Source organism: Zophobas morio, unplaced genomic scaffold (genome assembly GCF_036711695.1).
Source record: "Zophobas morio isolate AGI-343-1 ecotype UQ-CSIRO unplaced genomic scaffold, CSIRO_AGI_Zmor_V1 ptg000002l, whole genome shotgun sequence".
In the NCBI taxonomy this organism is placed as follows: domain Eukaryota; kingdom Metazoa; phylum Arthropoda; class Insecta; order Coleoptera; family Tenebrionidae; genus Zophobas; species Zophobas morio.
Genome location: NW_026972107.1, coordinates 20,487,928 through 20,511,218, shown reverse-complemented (window position 1 = coordinate 20,511,218; position 23,291 = coordinate 20,487,928). Strand labels below are relative to the sequence as shown.

At 32.1% G+C, this 23,291-nt stretch overlaps 1 protein-coding gene and 1 long non-coding RNA gene across 6 annotated transcripts in view; one reads left to right on the top strand and one right to left on the bottom strand.

Annotated features, from left to right (window-relative positions):
• LOC135130197 (uncharacterized) overlaps positions 1–5,126 on the top strand; it is a 67,950-nt gene extending 62,824 nt beyond the window's left edge. Inside the window, exons 3-4 of the long non-coding RNA XR_010280704.1 lie at positions 4,832–4,973; positions 5,038–5,126. This is a non-coding gene — a long non-coding RNA (uncharacterized LOC135130197). The remainder of the gene's footprint in view (positions 1–4,831; positions 4,974–5,037) is intronic.
• The window catches only part of Ip3k2 (Inositol 1,4,5-triphosphate kinase 2), a 94,748-nt gene extending 71,457 nt beyond the window's left edge, over positions 1–23,291 (bottom strand). Inside the window, exons 1-4 of one of the 5 annotated variants that reach the window (XM_064057474.1) lie at positions 23,183–23,291; positions 15,349–15,389; positions 14,968–15,297; positions 5,074–6,214 (exon numbers count right to left, since the gene is read on the bottom strand). In XM_064057474.1, the coding sequence (XP_063913544.1) occupies positions 5,074–6,214; positions 14,968–15,011 (1,185 nt within the window). In that variant the 5' untranslated portion in view covers positions 15,012–15,297; positions 15,349–15,389; positions 23,183–23,291. Of the gene's footprint in view, positions 1–5,073; positions 6,215–14,967; positions 15,298–15,348; positions 15,505–23,182 lie in introns of those variants that run through there. The other 4 variants (XM_064057481.1, XM_064057519.1, XM_064057498.1 and 1 more) reach the window with 4 other exon arrangements.

The window sequence follows — 23,291 nt, the reverse complement described above, 5'->3', positions numbered from 1 at the left end:
AAATATTTGAAGTTCGAATTTTCACAACAACAATTCGAGTTTTTGTAAGTTAAAATGTCTTGTGAAAAAGTTAGTGAAGTCCTTACGCCTCCCGAAATACGGGAAATTTTAATTTACATTTGCCATTGACATTCACCTGACATTTCTCGTCATGGCTATCAATCTTACCGATGTAAATTACACCTCTACATCTATTTCAGAACCCCTATTAACGAACCGCTTTGACGTCATTTGGGGGCTTTAATAGCTCTATTAGAAAATCAAAAAACCTGCGCGGTAGAAAAATAATTTTTAAAGTTTGGTTTTGTGAAATTTTTCAGGGTGGCCGGTTTTTTTTGCCGGTCAGTGTATAAAAAAATGGTCGAAGGTTACTTCGACAGAACTTCCCTCGCCCCCACAGCATGGTCCAACAAATCCCCCTTTTTTGAAAAATTGTACAAATTGATTTTGCGATATTTTATTTGTGGGAAGCTCTATAGATAAAAAAATTAGATAATAGCAGTAAAACTGTAAAAAAAAGAGTGATGTAAATAACAAATCCCAAGGGAGCGCAATCCACACAATATTTTAAACAGACAACCAAGTGGAAAACGTTTTCTCAACGTCTTAGTGCATCCGTAACTTCGCCTATACCATGTTCCGATAACAAAGCATTCTGGGTTAAAAAAACGAAAGATCACTTTTTTCGTACTCTATGGGTCATAACGCCGAGAAAACTTGAAAGTAGCAAAAAAAGTAAAAAATGAATGCGATTAAAATACTTTTTTGCCTACGCTTGGGAAGTAAAAATGATGAACTTATTGAAAGCGATCTTCCCAATTTCTGTGGTACGAATTCATTTTGTAGGTGTGGTAAATAAAAATAATAATAAAAAATAATTATATGATTTTTCCTTTGATTGATTAACCAAATGACTTTTGTTAAGGTTTGGTTAAATTTTAACAAAAGATGATTAAGCCCGTAACTAACTGCATACAATAATTAAAATAACAATGAATATATTAACTGTTAATTATTAAAACATGGTTAATTAAGTATTATTAAAATAATAACAAAAATTTATAATTTTTCAATTTATAATAACAAACTGTTTCAGTTTTTGAGAACTGTAGCAATTTTTTGTGTAAGTAGTATAACAAAAAAGATGGAACTGACAAATTTTCACACGATTGTGGGCATTATTTGTTGCAGCCAAGTCAGACGAATAACAGGATGACTAGTAAAAAAGTACTTCGTCGATGAGGTACAATTATACACACAAATTTGAAAAAATTCGCTTTCGTTTATAATTTGGATAATTCTACTCTTTGGCAACATCAGAATTTCTATAAGTTTGCAGTAAAATTAAAGGTATTGTAACAGGGTTTAAATGCCGAATGATTAATTTGTTATATGTTTAATTCAAATATTTTAAGAATATCGCGTAGATAATAAAATGCTAATTATAATTTGAATGATCATCCCCACTAAAAATTTGATGACATATTCTGAAAATTTTACCAACGACATCCTACACAAAATGTAAATAATAATAATAATAATTGTCAAACAAAATTTGACAAATTAATTTAGAGATTATGAAACCGATCTAACTTTTTTTTTTTTAATTTCTACGATATACTTAAAATTTGGTAATTTTTTGTCTCAAACAAGATAGAAAGAGAAACAGTTTTACCTGAAATATTTCCACCGCTATACAAAATTTGTAAAAAATCTGGCGAGAAATATACAGCATAATGTACTACTATACCTAAAGTTTATTTTGTGGACGAAGGAATTTACCCCGATTTCAGTTAGATGCACTGTTTCGTGGCATTTAATATAAAGGACTGCAATCCACCGCTTCCACACCCTGAAAATTTTTAAATGATTTTTCTTGCAAAAATGGAAAAAAAAGTCTAATATAAGCATTAGAAAAAACAAAGTTGGTACTTGGTACTCTAAAATTTAATAGAATGCAATATCGTGGTATCAGATTCGAAGTTTATTGTAGAAACATAATAAATGACTTTAAAATGTTCGAAAAGGTTGAATTTTCTTTTTTTAAAACAATTCTGTCATTATTAACAGTATTCAAAAAACATTCGCTCCCTAATGAAACAGAACAACTTCTATTTAACTTGACTGAATCACATATATTTGCCGAGCAACAAAATTTGTAATCGTCATCCTTGAAATTGACTCCGTACGTCATCTCTGAAATGATGTGTTTAACACTGGGTCACAAAAACTACGTCGTAGAAAAGTTTTTAACAAAATTAAATTTAATTACCTACAGTTTTGTAAACCTAACCAGAATTTGAACTGATTTTTAACTTTTACGTCAATTGATTAGTCGATTTCGTTGTGACTTTAACAACTGTGTATGAAACGTCCCTTCTAACCTTACTTTTCTTGTTTTCTTGATTGTTGAAGAAATAATCTTTATAGTTCTTTTCAAAACTTTATTTGCGTATTCACTCAAAAATTTCCATTGGAGCAGAAAGCGTTTAATGATTGAGTCGTACATTCGAAATGAACAGAAGGTAAACGGTGCGAGGGAGTACTCGATGAATTCTAAGCAGAATTTCCCAGCAACATCATCGTATATGCCCATTTTTGAAATGCATTACAACGATGTGTGACAAAGAAAAAAGGGAAGCGGGAGATGGAGAGATAAGAGAACTCCAGAAAATATTGGAATTGTTAAACAGATAATGAAGCAGAACCCAACAACATCCATGCGACATTTAGCGCAGTGAAGGGAAATATCGTATTTGCCGTGAAATATTTTTAAAAGATTCCTCATCGATTAACATCCAATTTTACATCTAGGGTTGAATAATGTCACTGGTTTTAGGACACATTTGATGATCGGCTGTTGAAAGAAAAATTTCCAAGACGAAGTCTGATTTCAATGGCTACATTTACACACGTTTATCTTGAGACCTCCTTCATCCTCTGGTGTTTGGGCTACAATTAGTCAACGACGGATAATAATTTATAATCATGCAATTAACTGGTCTATTCAATGTAATCCTCTTCAAGGTAACCTAACCGCTGCTTGATACTAGCAAAAAATTTTGGCAGAATTTATACGACAACTTCGCGACGATAAAATGGGAGTAGGTTATTTTGAACGAGAGGGGGCTACAGGCTATTTTTTTGTGTCGAACTTATTAAATAAAATTAATTATCCTTGTACCAGTTTTCTTTATTTTCAATCTTATTAAAAAATGTCCACCAATTTTACTGGTACATTTGTCATTTTTTGACATTTATCAGTGTGGTTTAATCAACGACATATTAAATCCTTTCCAATGATGACTCGAGTAAGTCAAATTATATTGCGCGTCGTAGAAGTCATAGAAAAGTGTGTAAGGACCTATATATGTACTACATATACATCAAGAATTAAAGAAACACTTAAACATCATGCAATATATGTATAACAGAAATGTATACCTACACAACCAATACGGGCAGAAGTTCAGTTTTTAATTTTTTGAAAACGCTATTCATACCTAGCCATTGAGAATAAGAATTATTCAGTACATTAAAGCATAAATGTCTGATTCATTTGTAAGTATTGTTTTCATTGAAAACTTTTTTGTAAAGGCATGCAATCAAAATAATACTTTATTCTGTGCCTAGTTGACAAAAGTGAATTCAGTAAGTGACGAATGCTAACAAAATGATGCTTATAATGCCAGTTGGCACAAATAGATGTTTCAGTGCTAGTTTGGCTCGATTTTTAAAGTTTTCAAGACACATTTGTGACCGCAGAAAATATATACCTATTTAAGAAATTTTTAAGTCAAATTTGACATAAAAACGACCTACATTAGATACAGTTTTCTCCCAATTTAAAACTTTCGTTGATCTTTATTGTTACTTCTAATTAAAAATACTTTCGAAAACATTATTTCTCAGAAAACAATAAAAGCCTCAGGTACGATCCTCTTCCTATACGATAATTACATTATAAAAATTCCCTCGCTTGTAAAATTAGACCAGAAGAAATTACATTAGACTTCATAATAATAGTAGTCCCAATTTATTGTATTCATCCAACAATGGTTGTCTAACAAGTAATTTAACAAAGGGGTATTACAAATTAGAAATTATATATGTACAAAATTATTTATAAGAACTGATGTCGTAACTTCAAAAAAAAACTGAAAAAAGTAATTGTAATATATATACTCAAGTATCTAAGGAATTATAAAAATAAACACAAAATGCTGGAATTATTAAATTAATTATAAGTTAGCTACATGTACATACCGTCTGTATAGAAATACCACATTTCAGCTCAATATTCTTCCTTGACCGATAATATTATATTTTTAAATTTGATAAAATACTTTGCTTTCATGTTCTAGGTACACATGCAAAAGCGGCATCCCAGCTATTCATTCAAATTACCGGTTTTCCATTACCCCCGTTAACTGCTGAACAGACTGCATGCCTGCTATTCATTCTTTCGCCATTTCCTCTTTTTTGAAATGTTTAAAAGTCTCAAGATATTCAAGCAATGGAGCGTTACAATTTATTTCTTAATTCGAAATTCCAACTCTCATCAAGATTTACAACTATTCCTTCACCTTATCTGTCAGTTTGTATCAGTGAAAACTTCCACAATCGTAATAAAAATCTAGGTAAAATGCGCAACGTCACTCGCATTTTCAGCGCAATACTGCGTTATTACAATACTTTCGAGGTAACATAGAATAGGCCGGCTTAGAAACTTAGCTCGTAAAAGAACCGCAAAACATTCACTCAAGTAGCCGAAGCATTCGCAGCGGTCCCAAACAATCAAACCCGTTAGTATTTCGGTATCTTTTTTCAGAAATCTCTGACATCTGCAATAATTGAGCGCAATTACGAGCGGCCAGAAATTAATAACGCCGCTGACCCAAATCGCGCCACAAAAAGAAGTTCCAATTACATTGTTCGCGCGTTATGCGTTTGAGAACCTCAGCCGAGAGCAGGTAGGAGTGTTTATTGACGCAAAACATTTAATTTAAAACAGACGTCATTCTGTGATTGTTGTAGGCGTGAGAGAGGAGATTTCCACAAGACAATACTCACCTCTTTTTTGACTGGTAGCAAATTATCTCCCTCGTCATCGCTGAGGGTCGAGCATGTGGAGCAATTAGAGGACTTCCTGTACGGCTTCTTAAGGACGTACTCCGACTCCAAGCTGCTTATCGTGGACCCGCAGTAGTTCAGGTTGCTGCAGGAGCTGTGAAGACTAGAATCTGGAGACGAATTCTCTTTTCTTTGGCTCCGGATGTACTCTATGTCCTCGAGGGTCAAGCCCATGATGTCGTCAGAATAATCGCTCACTACCACCGAAGGAGTTCTCCAGTACCGGTACCTGGGCTCCTCGCCGTCGTCTGTAAAACAGCTCTGTCTACGACTGTCATTCCGATAGTCACTATCACTAACACAATCACTGAACTTCCGGTCCATAGGGAATGGAACGAATTGCGACTCGATAAGGGTGCGACTGGGGACGTTATCGTGGTCGATGGACCCTCGTGGGCTGTACGGGCTTTTTATCGTCTCGGTATGCCTATAGGGCTCGCAGTCTGTCTCTTTCTTCTCTCTCCAGGTCAATTCGTCCTCGCTGTGCCCCATGGCAGAGTCGCTGCTTCCGCATCGCTGTACCTTGTTCTCGTTCTCCCAGTTCCTGTCCTTCTCGTCGTCACTGGCCCCGGTGCTGTAGCCGCTGGTCGGCGGCAACAACAGCGAATCGTCCTGCTCCTTCCGCTTTTCTTCCTTCTTGAAGCTCTCCATAGTCTTCTGCAGCATCGCCATGTAATTCTCCCTCAACAGCTTCACGCTTTTAAAAATCGTACCGTCTTGGTACTTCTTGAACTCGTACACCCCCGTCCGCCTCTGTCTCTTCGGGCGATCGTTTAAACCACCGTCCTCGGTTACCTCTTCACTGTTTGTTACCTGGTGCGCCATCTCTGCAACGCTCGATGAACTGAAGCTGCTCTCGTTATCGTTTCCTGTAAGACTTTTATAGTATTCTTTATGGCGCTCCGCTTTTAGTCGTATGATTTCGCGCAGGTCTTCGCCAGCCATAATTTCATCCCTTACGAGCTCTTCGAAGTGGTGTTTTGAACCAAGGGGTGTGCTTTGCGCGGTCTCCACCCCGTTAATTAGCCAAGGCGGGGAAGTTGCACCCTCATCCACGCGGCGGCTCCAAAAACCACTGAAACTGAAAGTCTGTGTTAGAGCTGTGCTAATTGCAGCTTCTGCGGTTCTGTTATTACTAATTTGTGTTTACTCAATGATTTGTAACGTTATCTGGGTTTATCAAAAGTATATATTAATAAGTTAGTTTTTTATAGCATGAGCGGTTGAGAATACACTATCTGAACATATGTTTTATTAAATGTGGACCAGTTAATGTAAGAGAAAACAACGCTTTGTTGATAACATAGTATAATCATAATAAGAGTGTGTCAAAAATAGAGAAAATTTAATCAGAAATGTGGTCGCGTTTTTTTTACTAAAAATTGCAAAAACAGCATGGAAAATAATTTTTGTGAAACATCCTTATAAACACTGCAATAATTGTCATTACATTTTTAATATTCATCTAACTATTCTTAAAATTCATCGACCGTAAAAACACAACACAAACACAGATTTTGGATCTCAAGTGAGTTACCCCAAAATCGGTCAACTGTAAACGAAACGTCGGCATATTTCATCAACAAGGTTAACTTCATCAAGACGTTGTTGGCTTCACCCCCTCTACAACTATACGCAAGATTGAGTAGAGAGGAGTGGGGGATAGCATCAGCATCAGTACTAAACACCATGTTCTTGTTTTTATTATAAATAAATACTTCTAGAGATTCTAAAACATCTAGAAATTTACAACTGTTTAACTGTCCTGACAAACGAGCACTGATAAATTGTATGATTATTTCACAAATATGTTGAGCAACACGTGATTTTTTTTAATTTACTGAACTTCAAATAAGATTATTATTTCTATGAAAGCAGTTGTGAAACCGTAATTAAAAATATATTAAACACACGCGACCAATCCTCATTAGCTTAAAAAAAAACATTAATGATTTTATCTACTCTGACAGATTGGAAAAATCAAACAAATTTTTAAAAATAACCAAAACACTGCAAAGAACGTTTAAAATAACTGAAGGTAATAAAAGTTCTGAATTTTTACATAGTCACTAGAAATTGTTATAAATAAGAATATAATGTCAAAGCTAAAGCTTCACGGAAATAATCGTGTAAAATCAGTATTTTTTTAAGCGTGTTTACAATATTAACTTCTATATTGGAGCGTGTTTCATCCATTCTTCCTAACAAACCCAGGGAGTTGTACTGGATTTTGGAAAAGCTTCAAGCTAACAAAGTGCGTAGAGTACCTACCGAAATTTCTAAAAACCTTACGACTTTAAAGGAAAAATTGGTCCATTTATGAGATGTTCATTAATAGTTTGTTATTATCATGTTGAGGTAACTGCGGTAAGCAAAGAGTCATTTCAAAAGCTCCGGCAGGTGCCACGAGTAGTATATACGATTCCCAAATCCGTATGACAGAAGAGGCAAAAGTTCACAATAAACTTCTGGTAAACAAACAAATTAGGTTTTTGTTTGTTAGTTCAACGTTAACAAGTTTAGGTTCTGCGGAAATTTCACTTAGCTCGAGTCATCAGATTCGAACATTTTCCATTCCGATTTGTGTACGTGAATCGACGTACAACTATACAGTCTTAATTTTCATGTTTATAACTATAAACATATCCCTCAATACAATAAAATACAATTTTGATATATTTGTTTTAAACAAAACTGTAAGGGTAATCATGTTTTCTATTTTTTTTTATCCAAAAGTTAGAATGAATGTTTAACATGTATTTTTTGGACAAAGTCTTTAACAGAGCTTTGTATTTTTGTCCCCACTAAAAACTTGATGACGTCATCTCAAAGTGTTGCTGAGTAAATGCTATTTAAAACGTGCAAAATAATACGGTTCTAAACCTGTGATGTGATTTATCAGTTCACCACGCTTTTTAACCTCATGCATGTATATTTTCGAAAAAAAGTCAACATTTTATAATTACTTAGAGGCTAGGGAACCAATTACTCTGAAATTTTGCTTTTGATAGCTTCTACAATACGAAAATGCAGATCTGTTGGTGATTTTAGTAGGTAGGTATACCTTAAAGTATTTGAATTTTAGGTTTATTCATTATATTATCAATTAATTAAATATAAATATATGCATGCATTCTTATATAAATTTATATCGGATTTTTATTAACTGATTTATTAACTGAAAGTACCTACGTAATCCAATAAAATGCTGTTCAGTATATTAAAACTGAATGAGCTGCCAAAGTACGACTGGTTCATCAAACGTCATTGAAATTTAATCAGAACGATTGTTTGTGTAGTAAAACTGTAATTTGTTGCAACCAACTAATTATACGAATTAAAATTAATCAAATAGTAAACGACTGTTACATACTTTCTGTAAAACACTCCATTATTATTATCTAGCAAACACTATAACCAACGTGTTATTTAATATCTAATGATAAAAAACTCACGTGCAGGGATATGTTTAAAATTCAAAATATGGTTGTAGATGTATCTTTCAGAACATCTATACACATCCATTGTCAAATCTTGAATAGTTAGAAAGCTTATTTATCAAAACCAGAAAATACAGAATAAGATTATATATAAAATCAATGATTGATGGTTAACGTACATGTACTAGAAAACTTGTGATGAAAAGAGTTAATAATATTTAAATTTTTGAAATATTGTTAATGTAATACTGTCATTATTATTTTTCACAAAACCTTAAACCCTCCCAAATTATTTAGATATTGCACTATAAAAAAGTTGGATATCGTAGAGAAACACAAAAAAAGTTGTAGGGTATCAAAAAGCGATAAAACATGTAGAAAAATATATAGGCTGTCATTTAATTTCTTACACTGTTACTAGTATTGTGTATGCATTTTTTAATGTATAGAGTTTAGCACAAATAAATCAAAGTTCGCACAATAAAACGGGATTTATTGTAGACGGGGGGTGGGGGGTCGAAATAACCTTCAATCAATTTTTATTTAAATTATTATTATTAGGTTATAAAAGTGATTTCACGCATTAGTATTAACCACAACAAGTTTTGTAAACATGGAAACACTTTCTTCTACGTGTGATTGTTGTAATATCCACGTCATCAACATTAATTATTTCGATGTGTCGTGTATTTGAAAATAAAACATATGTAACACCTTAAATAACGTTGATTTATGGATATATTGAAGAAGTAGGTAGATTAGCTTTTATATTTAGGCACAAACAAATGTCATTGAAATTATATTCATAAAAACTACGTACAATTTATTCGAACAGTGAATGTGAAGGAAAACATTTTTCCGCAGTTCTGTATTTTATGGAACATCTGTTCACATATATTATTATTAATCTCACAATATAGGTTGGTTTTTCCAAGTGAGCACTCTTGTTTGGAAAAAAAAAACATTTGTGTCAAAGGAGAACCATTATCTAACTTGTCTCACCTATAAAATAAGTTAGACGGGTGCGGTAATCTAATGTTACTGTACTCAGCTGAGTAGAATAAGTCGAATTTGCTCAATTGTCATAAACAGAGATTATAACTATTACTAATTTACGTTTTAATTACCCTACTCACTACTTTAAACAAAATGAAGATCATGTCAGAGATGGAAACTTTGTGACGATTACAAGTCTAGAATTACCTCCCTAAAAATTAAATAACTACTTAAATAAGTGTGATCTAGGTAAACCTCATGTTACTACTATGGGAAACATGAATTATTCGTAAATCAATTTCCTGTGTTACTGTCAATTAAAAAAAATTTAATTTACAAGGGTTTATCAGGCCTCTTTTTATTTTGTCCTGCGTTAGATTTCTAATTAAAAAAAAAGTTTTTCATATAACGGTTCCGACGTCTTCCTGCTAAATCTTGATGAACATGGACTAGAATTCAATATCTGTTATATATTTTGATTGTTTTAAGAAACGATCAAAACTGCTTCTAATGATGTTAAATTTTTACACTGAATACACGTAAGATTTTAGACTTCCTGTTTCAGGTAAAATGAAAATACATATGTACTTCCGTCCCGACTGAAGACAAGGAATGTGGTAAAATTTAACTACAAAACAATGAACAGCAAATTGCAGTTCCGTGAACTGAATAAAATCTTCTCGTGCACAAGAAAAAAAACACAGTTCATTAAAATTCACAAAACAAAATATATACATGAGAATAATTGTGAATAGTACTTAGCAGAGTTTCATCTGTTTTTACTAAAAACAGTAGTTTACTTGTAAAAACCATTCATGAATAGATTTTATGAATAAGATCTGGTTCATGATCACACTACAATGAGTCACGTCATAAATGTTTGTCGTGGGTATATGATAACTTCTTGTAAAAGAATCATTATTGTCAGATTTTAATATCTCTAGGCAATAATATAACGGAAAAATGAGTTTACTTGCAACTTATTTGTCAGATAAAATTGTCACAAAGGATTATTTAACCAGTTCTGTAAAATTTTCATTATTGAAATATAAAATTAGAATGAATAATTACTAACAATTTTGCGCACTTTATTCCAAAATTACCTCGATAAAACTGTAACTTAAAATTTGCAGTTGGTAGTACCGATGTCAAGCGAATCAGACATAACCAATTTGTCACGTGGCTGTCACGTCATGTAAATTGTAGACAGTACATAAATTAATGCACAGTATTAATATTTATCATTTGCTATTACCAGACAAAACATAGATGTATTTATTAGATAACAAGTAAGATTTACTTAATTATCAAATGACATCACTAGTTTTTCAGAACACATGAATAGACACATTTTGGTAAGGTTTTACCGTCTTTAAGATAATCTTTAGATACACGTAAAACTGCAAGTAATAATATGAAGTAGGTACAGAACCAAGACGGAAATTTTGGATTTTTATATTGAACGAGCTGTGAAAGGCCGGGAAAAAATTAAATGACGTATCCGTCGAAATAACTATTTGAATACTTTACTTAGCTATCGCTTGAAAAATAAAAAATAAATAATACGTGGGAAATTTAAGAAAGTGCTCCCTAATTAGTCTCCTATTTTAAAAACAAATAAGGATACCTACGTATTTAAAAAAAATGCAAACTATGAATCAGAATTCCGTGAAGTCCTTAAGGTGATGTTATCCGTTTAGTTTTCAGTGAATTTACAGCAGATTTTGTTTCACAAATACTAGACAACTAGTTGGAAACTGCACCCAATTTTTTTTTTACAATATCTTTGATATGCTATTAGTGTCCGGAACTTATAAAATTGGAGAAAAAATGACCTGTTTTGCTCTAATAAAATCGTAAATATGCTCAAAATCACACTAATATTAGGTCCGACTGTGCCGACCATAGTTATAAAATTCACATTAAAGTAAGTCATGGACATTCTTTGAAGTGTTTAGTATGGTATTTCAAAAAAAAATAAAAAATTCGCGATTTATAAAACTTCATAATTTTGGTTTAAAACTGATCATGTTTGAAGCTTTATTTTGTTCGTTCCATTTGCTGTCTCTTACTGCGGTCTCTCTCGGATTGGAGTCTAACACCCACCGAACGTTCTTGGACCGATGGGATAATTTATTACTTCCGACATCTTTTCGGTGACAAATTTAATCTTTGCATAAATTTACTTCAGTGTAGTTAGTGAACTCGTTGTGACCATTGAAATATATAAAGAGTAAATTTTGAAATGGGACGAAAGTCGAAGATTCCACTTTCAAAGCCACGAAAAAGTCGAAAAAACTTTTATCAGAATTATTATGTCAAAAACCTACTAAAACTACAAACAAAAAATGCAGTTTAATCGTCATTTGATTAGTTTTACTATTATTATGCTTTTATTTCCTAATTTCTGTACATATAAATATTATTGTTTTTTAGACCCGTCGCTGTTTTTCTACACTTACATAAAGTGTAAGTCAATGTTACTAATAGAAATTTTATTATTGTTACTTTATATAATCACCAATCCTATTGCTTCTCGGCTTTTAGTCAAAGATCAAAGTGTATTACCTGAAAGAATTTTATTTTGTTGAATAAAAGATTACCATAAACCTTATAATTAGCCGGATAACCATTCAGTATACACAGGTAATTTCTATACCTCTTTAGTTTGAACTTAGCCGATACTAACCAGCTAGGGAAGCAGTTATAATTGAAATATGTAATCCAAATACTTGAAGTACTTAGTTTTAAGAAAAACAATTAGGTATATTTATAAATACGCATAAATAAAAACGAAACAAATTATTGGTCTCTAGTTTATTTTATAATTTGCATTACATCATGACATATAGGTACCTACTGATGCAGAAATTGGTGATTTTCTCGTTGCATTTCAGTATAGGGACACACTCAGTAGAACCATTTGGACACTTAAAATTGATTTTATTTTACTTGCCACAAATCTTTTTAAGTGTTGCGCGAGTGATTGTTTTGTGTCCGAAAAATAACTGCATTTATAATTATTCGGCTGAGTGCTTTTTTTGTTGTAAATCAATCAGTTTCCCAATTAGATTATAATTGTTTGGTCTAACTATTTGTTGTCTTAATTTTTCGAAGTTCATTTTTGTACACATTCAGATTTTTATTTCTTATTAATTTCTTGTGGTCATTTCTATAAACTCGTATATGAAAATTGAACTGTTGACGAACGAAAATCGAACAATAATACACGACAAGGGGGTGCCGAACTGTTCCAGAGATTATGGGTGTCATAAATTACACCCCAGCTTTCCTGAGTTTCAACCAGCTTACTAGTACTTCTCGTCTTTATTTTTCTACACGCAAACTTCTTGTGAAGACAATAACACGGCAAAATTAAAAATCCGACAGTTTTCATTTAGCAAACATCCCCTTAAGAGGAACTGCAATAAACATTTTTCTAGATATTTACACACTTTCATATTATTGAGCAAACTCCTGTATTATTATTAGGTATTAAAAATTTATAAACCATTAATTCTAATTTCAGAATTAAATAACTGTGAAGTATTATTAAATTATCTAACCTAGATCTAAATTAGCATTCCTTTTAAAGTAAATGTAAAAAATAGAGTGAAATATGATACTGTATTTTAGTAAAAGTTTTAATATTATTTTCTTTGTTACGTATTTTCCATTCTAATATATTGAATTGTGTTTTATACTCCTAATTTTTTGGGTACTTCAAAATTCACAAATTCGTCTCAACGGCCATAAATGCTTATTAAAAATACTTTGATTATTAAAAAACTTTGGACCAAATTTTTTTTATTAGTCAAACATGAGCTTCCTTAGGTCGAAAATAAATACGCAATTTTACCGGTGTCAGAATTCTAAATCAAAAAACTTTTCTTTAAAACATCTACGTTACGTTCATATGAAAACATTTACGTTTTAGGTGCAATATCCCTACAGTTTATTTCACAAGCTGGTGCATCAAAGTCGTAAAATTTTCTTACAACTTGCTTTAAGTGCTCGTGTTTATTTTGTTGGTGATAAAAAAATAAAAACATTTTACCATGTGTATTGTATAAATTCACGCTTTCTTCTGAAGTTTTGTATGTTTGAAAAGATAAGTTTACGCTTGTGAAGCAAATGACGAGGCGTAGCCGAGTAAAAAATTATTCGAAAGCGCAAAGACGTTTCGACTAGTTATGCACAATTTTTGCACGAACCAAGGAGCTTTCGTGTCAGTACTATTTATTTGTCAAAGTGCAATACTCCTATATTTAAGTGGCATTGCCATTATATATAACCTAAATTTAAGCTCAGTAGTCACATTTAAAAAATTGTTTTTAAAATTATCAAATTAGTGAATTGTGTAAATAATTAAGTATGTAATTTTTACGTTTACAAATTTAGTTTTTAATAATTACAAATTCATAAACAGTAATAAAAGAAGTAAAAATGTTCGAAAAGTATAAATTACAAGAAGGCTACAATTAATTTTTAATGACCATTCCAAAAATAAATGAAATAAGAACAGTAAGAAATTTATATTAAGCTGTTATAAACAATAATCATACTCTTTTGTAATTAATGTGAGTTTTATGGTTATGAGTTGACATAATTAATTAACACATTTTAAACATTAATTAATAACATGCCTAGATTAAATTTTCAGTGATTGGCAATTTCTGTTGGTATTACGATAATTAAGTATGATGTGATATAATACAGTTTGACTGTTTCAACACTGTTTTTTTTTAATAGACTTTATTTTGCAGTTTTGGTCCTTAAATTAAATACTAACCCTTAATAAAAATGTCATAGTTAAAACAGTTTAAACAAAGAACTTGAAAAGAAGTTATTGAAATCGAAATATTTCTAAAATAAATGTCGAAAAATGCGTATGAATAACGTTACACTTACGAACGACTATACATGTATTTATTACATTATATTGGGTCACTGGGATCGGTTATGTTCTTGGAAATAATTTATCGCCTCTAAAGTCACACAGCGCCGATCCGGTCATAGGTTGAGAAAAATGTCTCTAAAGAACGCTACACTTTTTCCATGTGGACACTTTCACAAATCTCGTCTTGCGGCGTCAAAATTTGAGCCTTATGTCCTCCTAAATACCGTCTGGTTCCGTTGACCGTGCAGAGCCGGCCTTGCTCACTTATCATTGGCCTCAATACTGCCGAACCTCTGGGCATATATGGCGTTGATATTGCAGTGTACCAGCGAAACATTTAACGGTAACTGGTCGTGTGCGGATCTCACGATATCGTCCAGGTCAGGACTCACAACAAGATTTTCCAGTCGCGATCAAAATTATGCAAAAACGTCAGGAACCGATCATTTAATTGGCAATAACAATAACAACAAAAAATTAATTAATTAAAACTCGTACCTAACAAGGCCTCCAAATGTCATCTGGTCTCGGAGCGTGGCCATAGCACAGAAGCTAAAAGAATGGGCCGACAAACTTTGCTCTTCTTAGGTCAATTACATTAAGTCGTTTAGGATTGACGTCAGTACCGTTTCGTAAGTACCTCGGGTTTAATTTATGTTGCATGTTTTTCAAGAAGAATCGCAAAAACTATAGACAATCTACGGTTCTTAAGTAAAAACAAATACGATTTAACGCAGGCATCAGGTAAATAAGTCGCTTGTTGTAGATTTTTTGCTGACAAGCAGCCACCGTGAAGATCTTTGCATAAACTTGTTAAAAGTCCGTGTACTGTTATTACATTTAATAAATTATATGTTGTAGACCAAGAATATCACTTACCACTCCATGAATCATCTGCTCGAAGTCATCCGGATTTAGTCCTGCAAGAAAAAAAAGACGAGAATAAATTAATACTTACATACTGAAATACACACACGTCGTTTCGCTTCGCACAACAATTCATAAGTGTACTTATTTGCTCAAAAGGTATAATAAAGACATATATCTCATCAGAACAATGTTATCAGGGTAAATGACTATTAAAGTCACTCAATTATGCATAAACATTTAGAATAATAAGTTCACATGATAAAATTACCGTGAAAGTGTTACAACTATTGTTGGCAGCAATCAGGGTGAATACAAAGTAGCGTGACTTTTTTCACGCTCATTAAGACTCGTCGACACGTATAAACTACATGTTCTCGATCACAAATATCAAAATTTTAAACTAATGAACTACCTACTATCTAGTCCACTACTGGGCCGCGTGATACGTCTTGTATTATGAATGAATACTTCTTCGCCTTGATAACCAACAGATTTTCAAGACGTGTTATTTCGGTCACGTATCTTAAAAAATAAGTTACATATTAAGGAATTATTAGTCGCATCCAATGCACGAATCAAACATTTCACACACACATGAGCGAGAATCTGCGATTACAAAAATGTATTCAATAAATATGGTACTCGCTTAATATACAAATGAAAACAATAATTTTCTTATACATAAAATTTGTTTTCTAAATATTGCGATTTAGTCCTGTTAAATTTACGTAAAATTCAGTTTGTTAGAAACTGTGGCTAGAAATCGTGCTCATACTATCAAAATTAACATTAGATGTTGTCAAAAAATACTCACTAGTATCCATGTATTCCGTAATACATATTTTTGAGATGACCTAAAAGTTCCAAATTAAGAAAAAAAAAAACAAGATAACATCACATTGTAACCAAAGGAAATGGATACAAAATTTTACATGTATTAAATTCGTAAATTTTTGATATATTACTTCCCAAGTGTAAACTAAGGATGTATTGTGGTACGCTATATACGGTCTGTTTTCTCGACGTTTCGTGACTCCTAGAGTACGAAACAATATGTCTTCCGTTTCCACCTGCCTGTCGTGTGTGTTGATATTCTACTATACAGGTAATCCACGAGAATTTTGGATTGATTATTGTGAAATTTTATATGTATGATAACAATTGTGTAGATGGTAAAACGCTTAGCAAATTTTATCTGATCATCCTCACCAACAAATGCTATTTAAATTTTATAAAATAACATCCTCCTGTACTTGTGGTTTATGAAGCCACTATGATTGATTTAATTATTATTTTAATTTTTATTGTTAAAAAATCGCTACATATTTTACATATGACTGAATTAAAAAATTGTTTTCTTCGTACGGTTTCAGGGTTAAAATATTAGAGTAATAAGTGAATTTAGGGACTGTGACAAAACAATTTAATAACGACTACACACTATTAAGAAATCGAAGTGAGTAGAACTAGAACAAAGTAATCTTTATGAATGAACGCTGATTAAATTGGGTACGATTCTGTCTGTGTAGTGTTCTTATTGTCGCATTATTTGCTTATTAATCAACTTAATAGCATACTATAGTGTGTTATGTCATATTCATTAAAATTAAGTAATATGAATTGGCTAACTCACTCTTGAATCATAAGCATAATTTTGTGTAATCGTAAACAACATTAATGTATCATAATAAACTTCCTCATTTAAATATATTTTTAAGAAGGTTAAGAACATTTTGCTTCCTTATTTTTACTTTTTCTTGTGGTTTTTCTTATTAACGACTCACGAAATTATAAGTTTACGAGTACATAAAGTAACGACTGTTCTATATGTTTGTGTCATATTTGTAAGAGTTAAGTATGATTGTTTTGTTGTACAAATTGTACAAGGAATAGTTATCTAGGTATACGTCTTACTGAACACTACTTTAACAGTTGACACAATTTTTTAATGAAAACGTACGTACCAAAGTCCTAAAATCTGTATTCTTGCAGATTGTTTTACAAGTTTTTTTTTATTTTTATATACCTACCTACTTTGTTAAGGTACGATCGAAAAAACTTGACTTAAACGTGAAGCTCATTTTAGCAAAGACAATGAACAGCTATTTTTAGCAACTGTATAACATTTGTGCCCCAAATGTGATTAAAAATAACAACCGGTTTTGATATCACCATAAAATCCGATAAATCGTGACTATTATAATTTTTAAATAGGTGAAATGAATTCTAAATTTAAGCTTAACTTCCCAGTGACAAACTGATAAAAATGTCAATACTGTCAAAGAGGCAAAAAGTTTAAGGATGTAGGTATTATAGAAAATTGATGTTCATTACTTTGTATTTTTAATGGATCTCAAATGTTGTTTCCGAACACAATGTATTGCTGAAAATGGTTACCTGCCTTTCGGAAGGCGACTGAACGGTTGTGAATTGATTCATTGGTTCCATTAAAATAGAAAGAACCGTATCTACGTCTTGACGTCATTCAGTTTTATTTTTTAAATAATCGACATAGTTTTTGCTACCTTTAACAAGTTTTTAAGGATGCTACTAAATTCTATGACGTTAAAAACCAAAAAAAATTACAAAAACGTATTTCCGTTAAATATGATTTTAATTAGATTATTAAGGATTTAAATTTCTTTCTTGTAATTCATGGCGCATTTTTTGTAGCCTCTCTACAAAGTGTAATCCTTGATGGCATGCTAAATTGTTATCTGCAATTTGACTTAACTTACTGCATATCGGATGTCCCACGAATCAGGCTAACCCCTTTTTTTCGCATGTGTTAATCGATTAAAACGTAACTTGCAAATTAGTACATTCTCTACACGTGGAATTTTTGATAATCAAATGTTCATATTCCCGTTTTCCACAAAAATGCATTCCAAAATAACAGAAAACACGAAACGGTGTGTTTACAGTGTATATGTTGAAAATTGTTTTAAGATTAATTAAAACCAAATCAAAATATCATAATAAAACTTGATGACTCAATCTCATCCAGTTTCGTTAGAATTCTTTGAACATACTAACATATGATTAGCAATATTAGTATGATATCGCATATAATTATTAGGAGTAGGTCATTTCAAAAAAATGTTTTTTTTAATTACAGCAATTATCTGATATTCTTAAAAGTTTGTGATACCTACGTATATACACATAATTGAGTCTGTTAGGCATGTGCCAGGAGCTATGCCTTAGAAACGAGGGAAGTTCGATGCAAATAAGTGGGATTTATAGACCTGCTGTTGATGTTAAGTTCCCGTTGCAGTTGCTGTTCCCACTGACGTTACTTTTAGAGCTGAAAAGTGTCATTTATAAACTCCGTTGCCAAGTTGTCGTTGATAATAACTTTAATGTTCAACTTCGACCGTATTTAAATGGTTGTAGAAGAAACGTGGAGGATTTAAGTTGATTACTACATAAAATTACCATTTTAGACATGTTTTAAGTTTCTTGTTGTCGAAATGAGTCTGCATATATTAAGAAAAAAAGGCAAAGTGTAGTACGTCCACCCGCCCTATCTCAATTGTGATGATTTTTTTTATCCGTCGTGAACCAAGAGGGCGGAGCTTATCTGCAAAATCCTTATTTCTCTACACCAAATTAAAAACATGTTTTTGAGTATCGTGTTGTTGAAAGAATACTATGTATGGTAAGAAATAAATAAAGCCAAAGATGCTCAATTGTGATGAATTTTTCATTTGTTGTCAGAGAGAGGGGTGGGGCTTAATGGCAAGATCCATATTTGTCTATAAGAATTTAGCATTTTAAACATGTTTTATGTTTCTTGTTCTGAAAAGACGACTACGTATATTAAGAAAAAAGGCAAAATATAAGCCCCGCCCACCAGCCCCATCTCAATTGTGATGATTTTTTTTAATCGTCGGGAGCCAAAGAACCGGAAATTAATTGCAAAATCCTTATTATTTCTCTACAAGAAATTACCATGTAAGACATGTTTTTGAGTATCGTGTTATTCAAAGAATATTATGCATATTAAGAAAAATTAAAGCCAAAGATTAAGTTCCATCCATACCTGCCCTGATTTAAATAGTAATGAAGTTTTCATTCGTTACCAGACCTAAGGGCGGAGTCTAATTGCAAAGTCCATATTTCCTTACAAAAATTTACAATTTTAGACGTGTTTCAAGTTTATAAGAATAAAATAATCATCACAATTGAAAAAGGGCGGGTGGGCGGGCTTACATTTGGCCTTTTTGTTTTAATATGTGTAGACTTTTTTACACAACATGAAACTTAAAACATGTTTAAAATGGAAAATTTGTATAAAGAAATATCGATTTTGCAATTAGGTTGCGCCCCATAATTGCAAAATCCATATTTCCTCGCAAAAATTTCCCATTTTAACCATGTTCTAATTTTCTTGTTGTGAAAAGATGGCTATGTATATTAAAAAAAAAGGCAAAATATAAGCCCCGCCCACCCGCCCTATCTCATTTCTGACGATTTTTTTATTCATCGTAAGCCGAGGGGCGGAGCTTAATTGTAATTTTTCTACGAGAAATTACCATGTTCTTAAGTAATCGTGTTATACAAAGAAAACTAAATGTGTTAATTAAAAAAGAAAACCAAAAGGGAAGCCCCACCCATCCGTCTCGATCTCAATCCTGATGAATTTTTCATTCGGTGTCACACAGAGGGGCAGAGCGTAATTGCAAAATCCTTATTTTTCTACAAGAAATATAAAACATGTTTTTGAGTGTTGTGTTGTTCAAAGAATACTATGTATATTAAGAAAAAAACAAGCCAAAAATTAAGCGCCACCCATATCCATCACAAGCTCAATTGTGATGAATTTTTCATTCGTTGTCAGACCGAAAGCCTGAACCTAATTACAAAATCGATACCTTTCTACAAAAATTTATCATTTTAAACATGTTTTACCTTTCTTGTTGTGAAAAGAAGACTAAACATATTAAGAAAAAAGGACAAAATATAGTTATAATACCTAATCTTGTTTTTGAGACGAATAGCAATAAATCTTGTTAATTTAAACGTCGAGAACTATCTTTAACAGTGCAGAAGTACTGACGGAAAACTACAGTGTAGAAAATGATGGCAGCTATTTAAGATATGTGGGTTTCGGTGAACAGGTGATTAAATGGCCTAATATTAGTGGACGTCATTGTCTCTATCAAAATTTGATTTTCGTGGAATTAGTGCTCTCAACCAGAAAAATGTCCCGACACTACCGCAATTTGATTGAAAACCCAACGTCAACGGCAACGTAACGGCAAAAGTTCAAAGTTGGTCATCTCGAACGTCACCCCAACGGCGTGCTAACTTTGAACGGCAACGTCAACAGATGATATAAACGGCAACGTCAACAGATGATATAAACGGCAACGTCAACGGCGAACAGCAACGTCAGCGACAAGTTTATAAATCGATCTATATTTTCAGAGCTTTTTTCAAATTCAATCATAGTCTACACATATTCTCGCATAAAATGCCGAAAGATATTTAAGATTTATACCTATGTAACAATCTATCTGATGATCGTTACTCCACAAACGGTACAGGAATTGTAAGCGGAAATTGAAAAAAAATTAAATGATTCATTTTCTTAGATGCAATATCCTCCGTATGATTGGTAGACATAAGTGACGCATCCGCAACAGGCGAAAGTTGCTTAACTACTGCGTTTAAATTTTAATTTACCAACGTTTCAAGTTGCAGGAAAATTAGAAGTGTCGTGGTAAAGTTATTGCTAAACGAGTTTTCAGGATTTTAGGAGACAACCATGACGCTCATGTATGAACGTTATTAACGTCCAAATCAAAATTGAAGACAAAGGGGAGATGTTTGTTATTTAATACAGAGTACACTGACCGTCACAATATAAAAATATTCAAAAATTACGAAAAAGAAAACCAAAGTGGTTTCATCATAGACCGAAAAATATTTACGAAACTCAACAAATTGTAATAACAACAACAAAATTAAAAGCAAAAAGAAAGAAAAAAATTAATTTAAAATGTTGAAAATCGAGACATTAAACCTAAATGAAATTCTGGTCTTTCAAAATTCTATAAATAAGTTAAGTTAGGGCAAACTTTTCAACAGCTTAACTTCTTTTGTTGCTCATGATAAATGAAATTCTTCTAAATTATGTTTAAAAAATAAACAGTTGTTTTGAAAATATCTTAGCTTATTAGTGAGTGATAATTTTTTTCTTTGCAATGAATTCCTTATTAATATCGTAATCAGTGTTAAAAAAGCCAATAAGTCGAGATGATTACAGTTATTGCTCGATTCTTAATTATTTCGTGACAGTAATAGATTAAAAAAATTATTGCAAGGCTCATAACATTTACATAAATACATCATAGCAGGGAAACACTTTATGTTAAGATTTTACACTACGAGCAACGGATTCTATTTTAGTTTATTATGAATTAAATTAAAACTGATCATGATATAAACAACGAAAATATTCAATATCTATAACTCAAAAGTTCTGCTGCAATATAGATCGGGTTCGTGAAGGAACTTCTTTTTTTTTCAAAAAAATTTGGTAATTGTAGTTACATAACAGTATTTTGATAAAGTAGTGAAACAAACACCAGTAATGTAATGAAAATATAATTAATAATTTTCACTGATTTCAGTTCATTTAACCAAAGTATGTGAAAAAACAAATACATTCCTATTTCAGCGAATTTCTCTACCGTACAATAATGGACTACAATGCAAATCTTGTTAAAGAAAAAGACGTTATTGTCCAAAAATTGTATTAAAAACAGGTACAACAAGAGTTAACTTTTTGGGGGTAAAATTAAAATCTATTTGAAACCATGAAAGTTATGACGTCAACGATTCTTTGAATGAAAATCATCTTTATGTATTACATATTAATATAAATCTTATGTGGTGAAGTGAAACTCATATATATGTAAATGTATGTTGCCACAATCAACGCAATTCCAATAGTCTATTTTAAATAAACACAAATTAAATAACTACATACCGTGTATTTTATTTTTCTTTTCCTTATAATAAGAATTACAGTTTATGACATTTTGTATTTACGAAAGATGTGAAAAAGCTTTGATGGCAACTGCAGTTAAAAGTGGTGGAAGGATGCCCTGCCTGTTTAGAGGTTAATTGTAAACAAGCTGTCATTGCTTTTGCCCTGATTTTTTGTTTCGTCAGTGCAGTACGAGTTTTTACCTTCAAGAGTTGATTTTTGTCCAGCTAGAATCGTGACCTGTTATACTTCTCTAGAGTTGGTCAAAAATTTTACTATCAAATGTACAAATACCACAACAATATGTCATTGAACTTTTTAGGTATTTAAACGTGACCCGTTCAGTGATTAGCGAATAATATCAGAATGATGAATTTCATGCACCATAGCCCTCGTGTGGAATTTCCTGAACTGTAATTTTTTGTAGTTTTTGGTTCTGTTACACGACAGTCGTCTCTTCAGGTTTATGGGCGTTAATTTAGCCACCAACGATATAAATAGATTAGAATGGCCTATTATCAGCAATATCCGGTACGTTCACGTACAATATTGTAGTGATGACCTAACAGGAGGCACTTAATTTATTTTTGTATTTGGAATGTAATTACGCTCGATGAAAAATATATAGCATTCATTTGAATTTCGCAGGTAAACATCGACCTTCGAAATGTTTATCTGAAGATAGGTAAAAATATTCAAAAAATTTCGTTGCTCGGGAGCTACTTTAAAAGATATGCAAATCGTTCCATCAAAATGAACAAACGGTAAAACTACCTGTATTTTGAAAAAGTTTGAAATATTTTCGAAAGTTCGGTTTAGATTAGGTTTTTGAAAAAATCGTACCTTTTGACTATTTTTGTATCGAGTACATGGCGGGAGAGGGTAGGTGTATCACACGGTCACGTTGCAGTTGAGAAATCGCGCAGACTTTCACAGAACGTTCTACACCAAC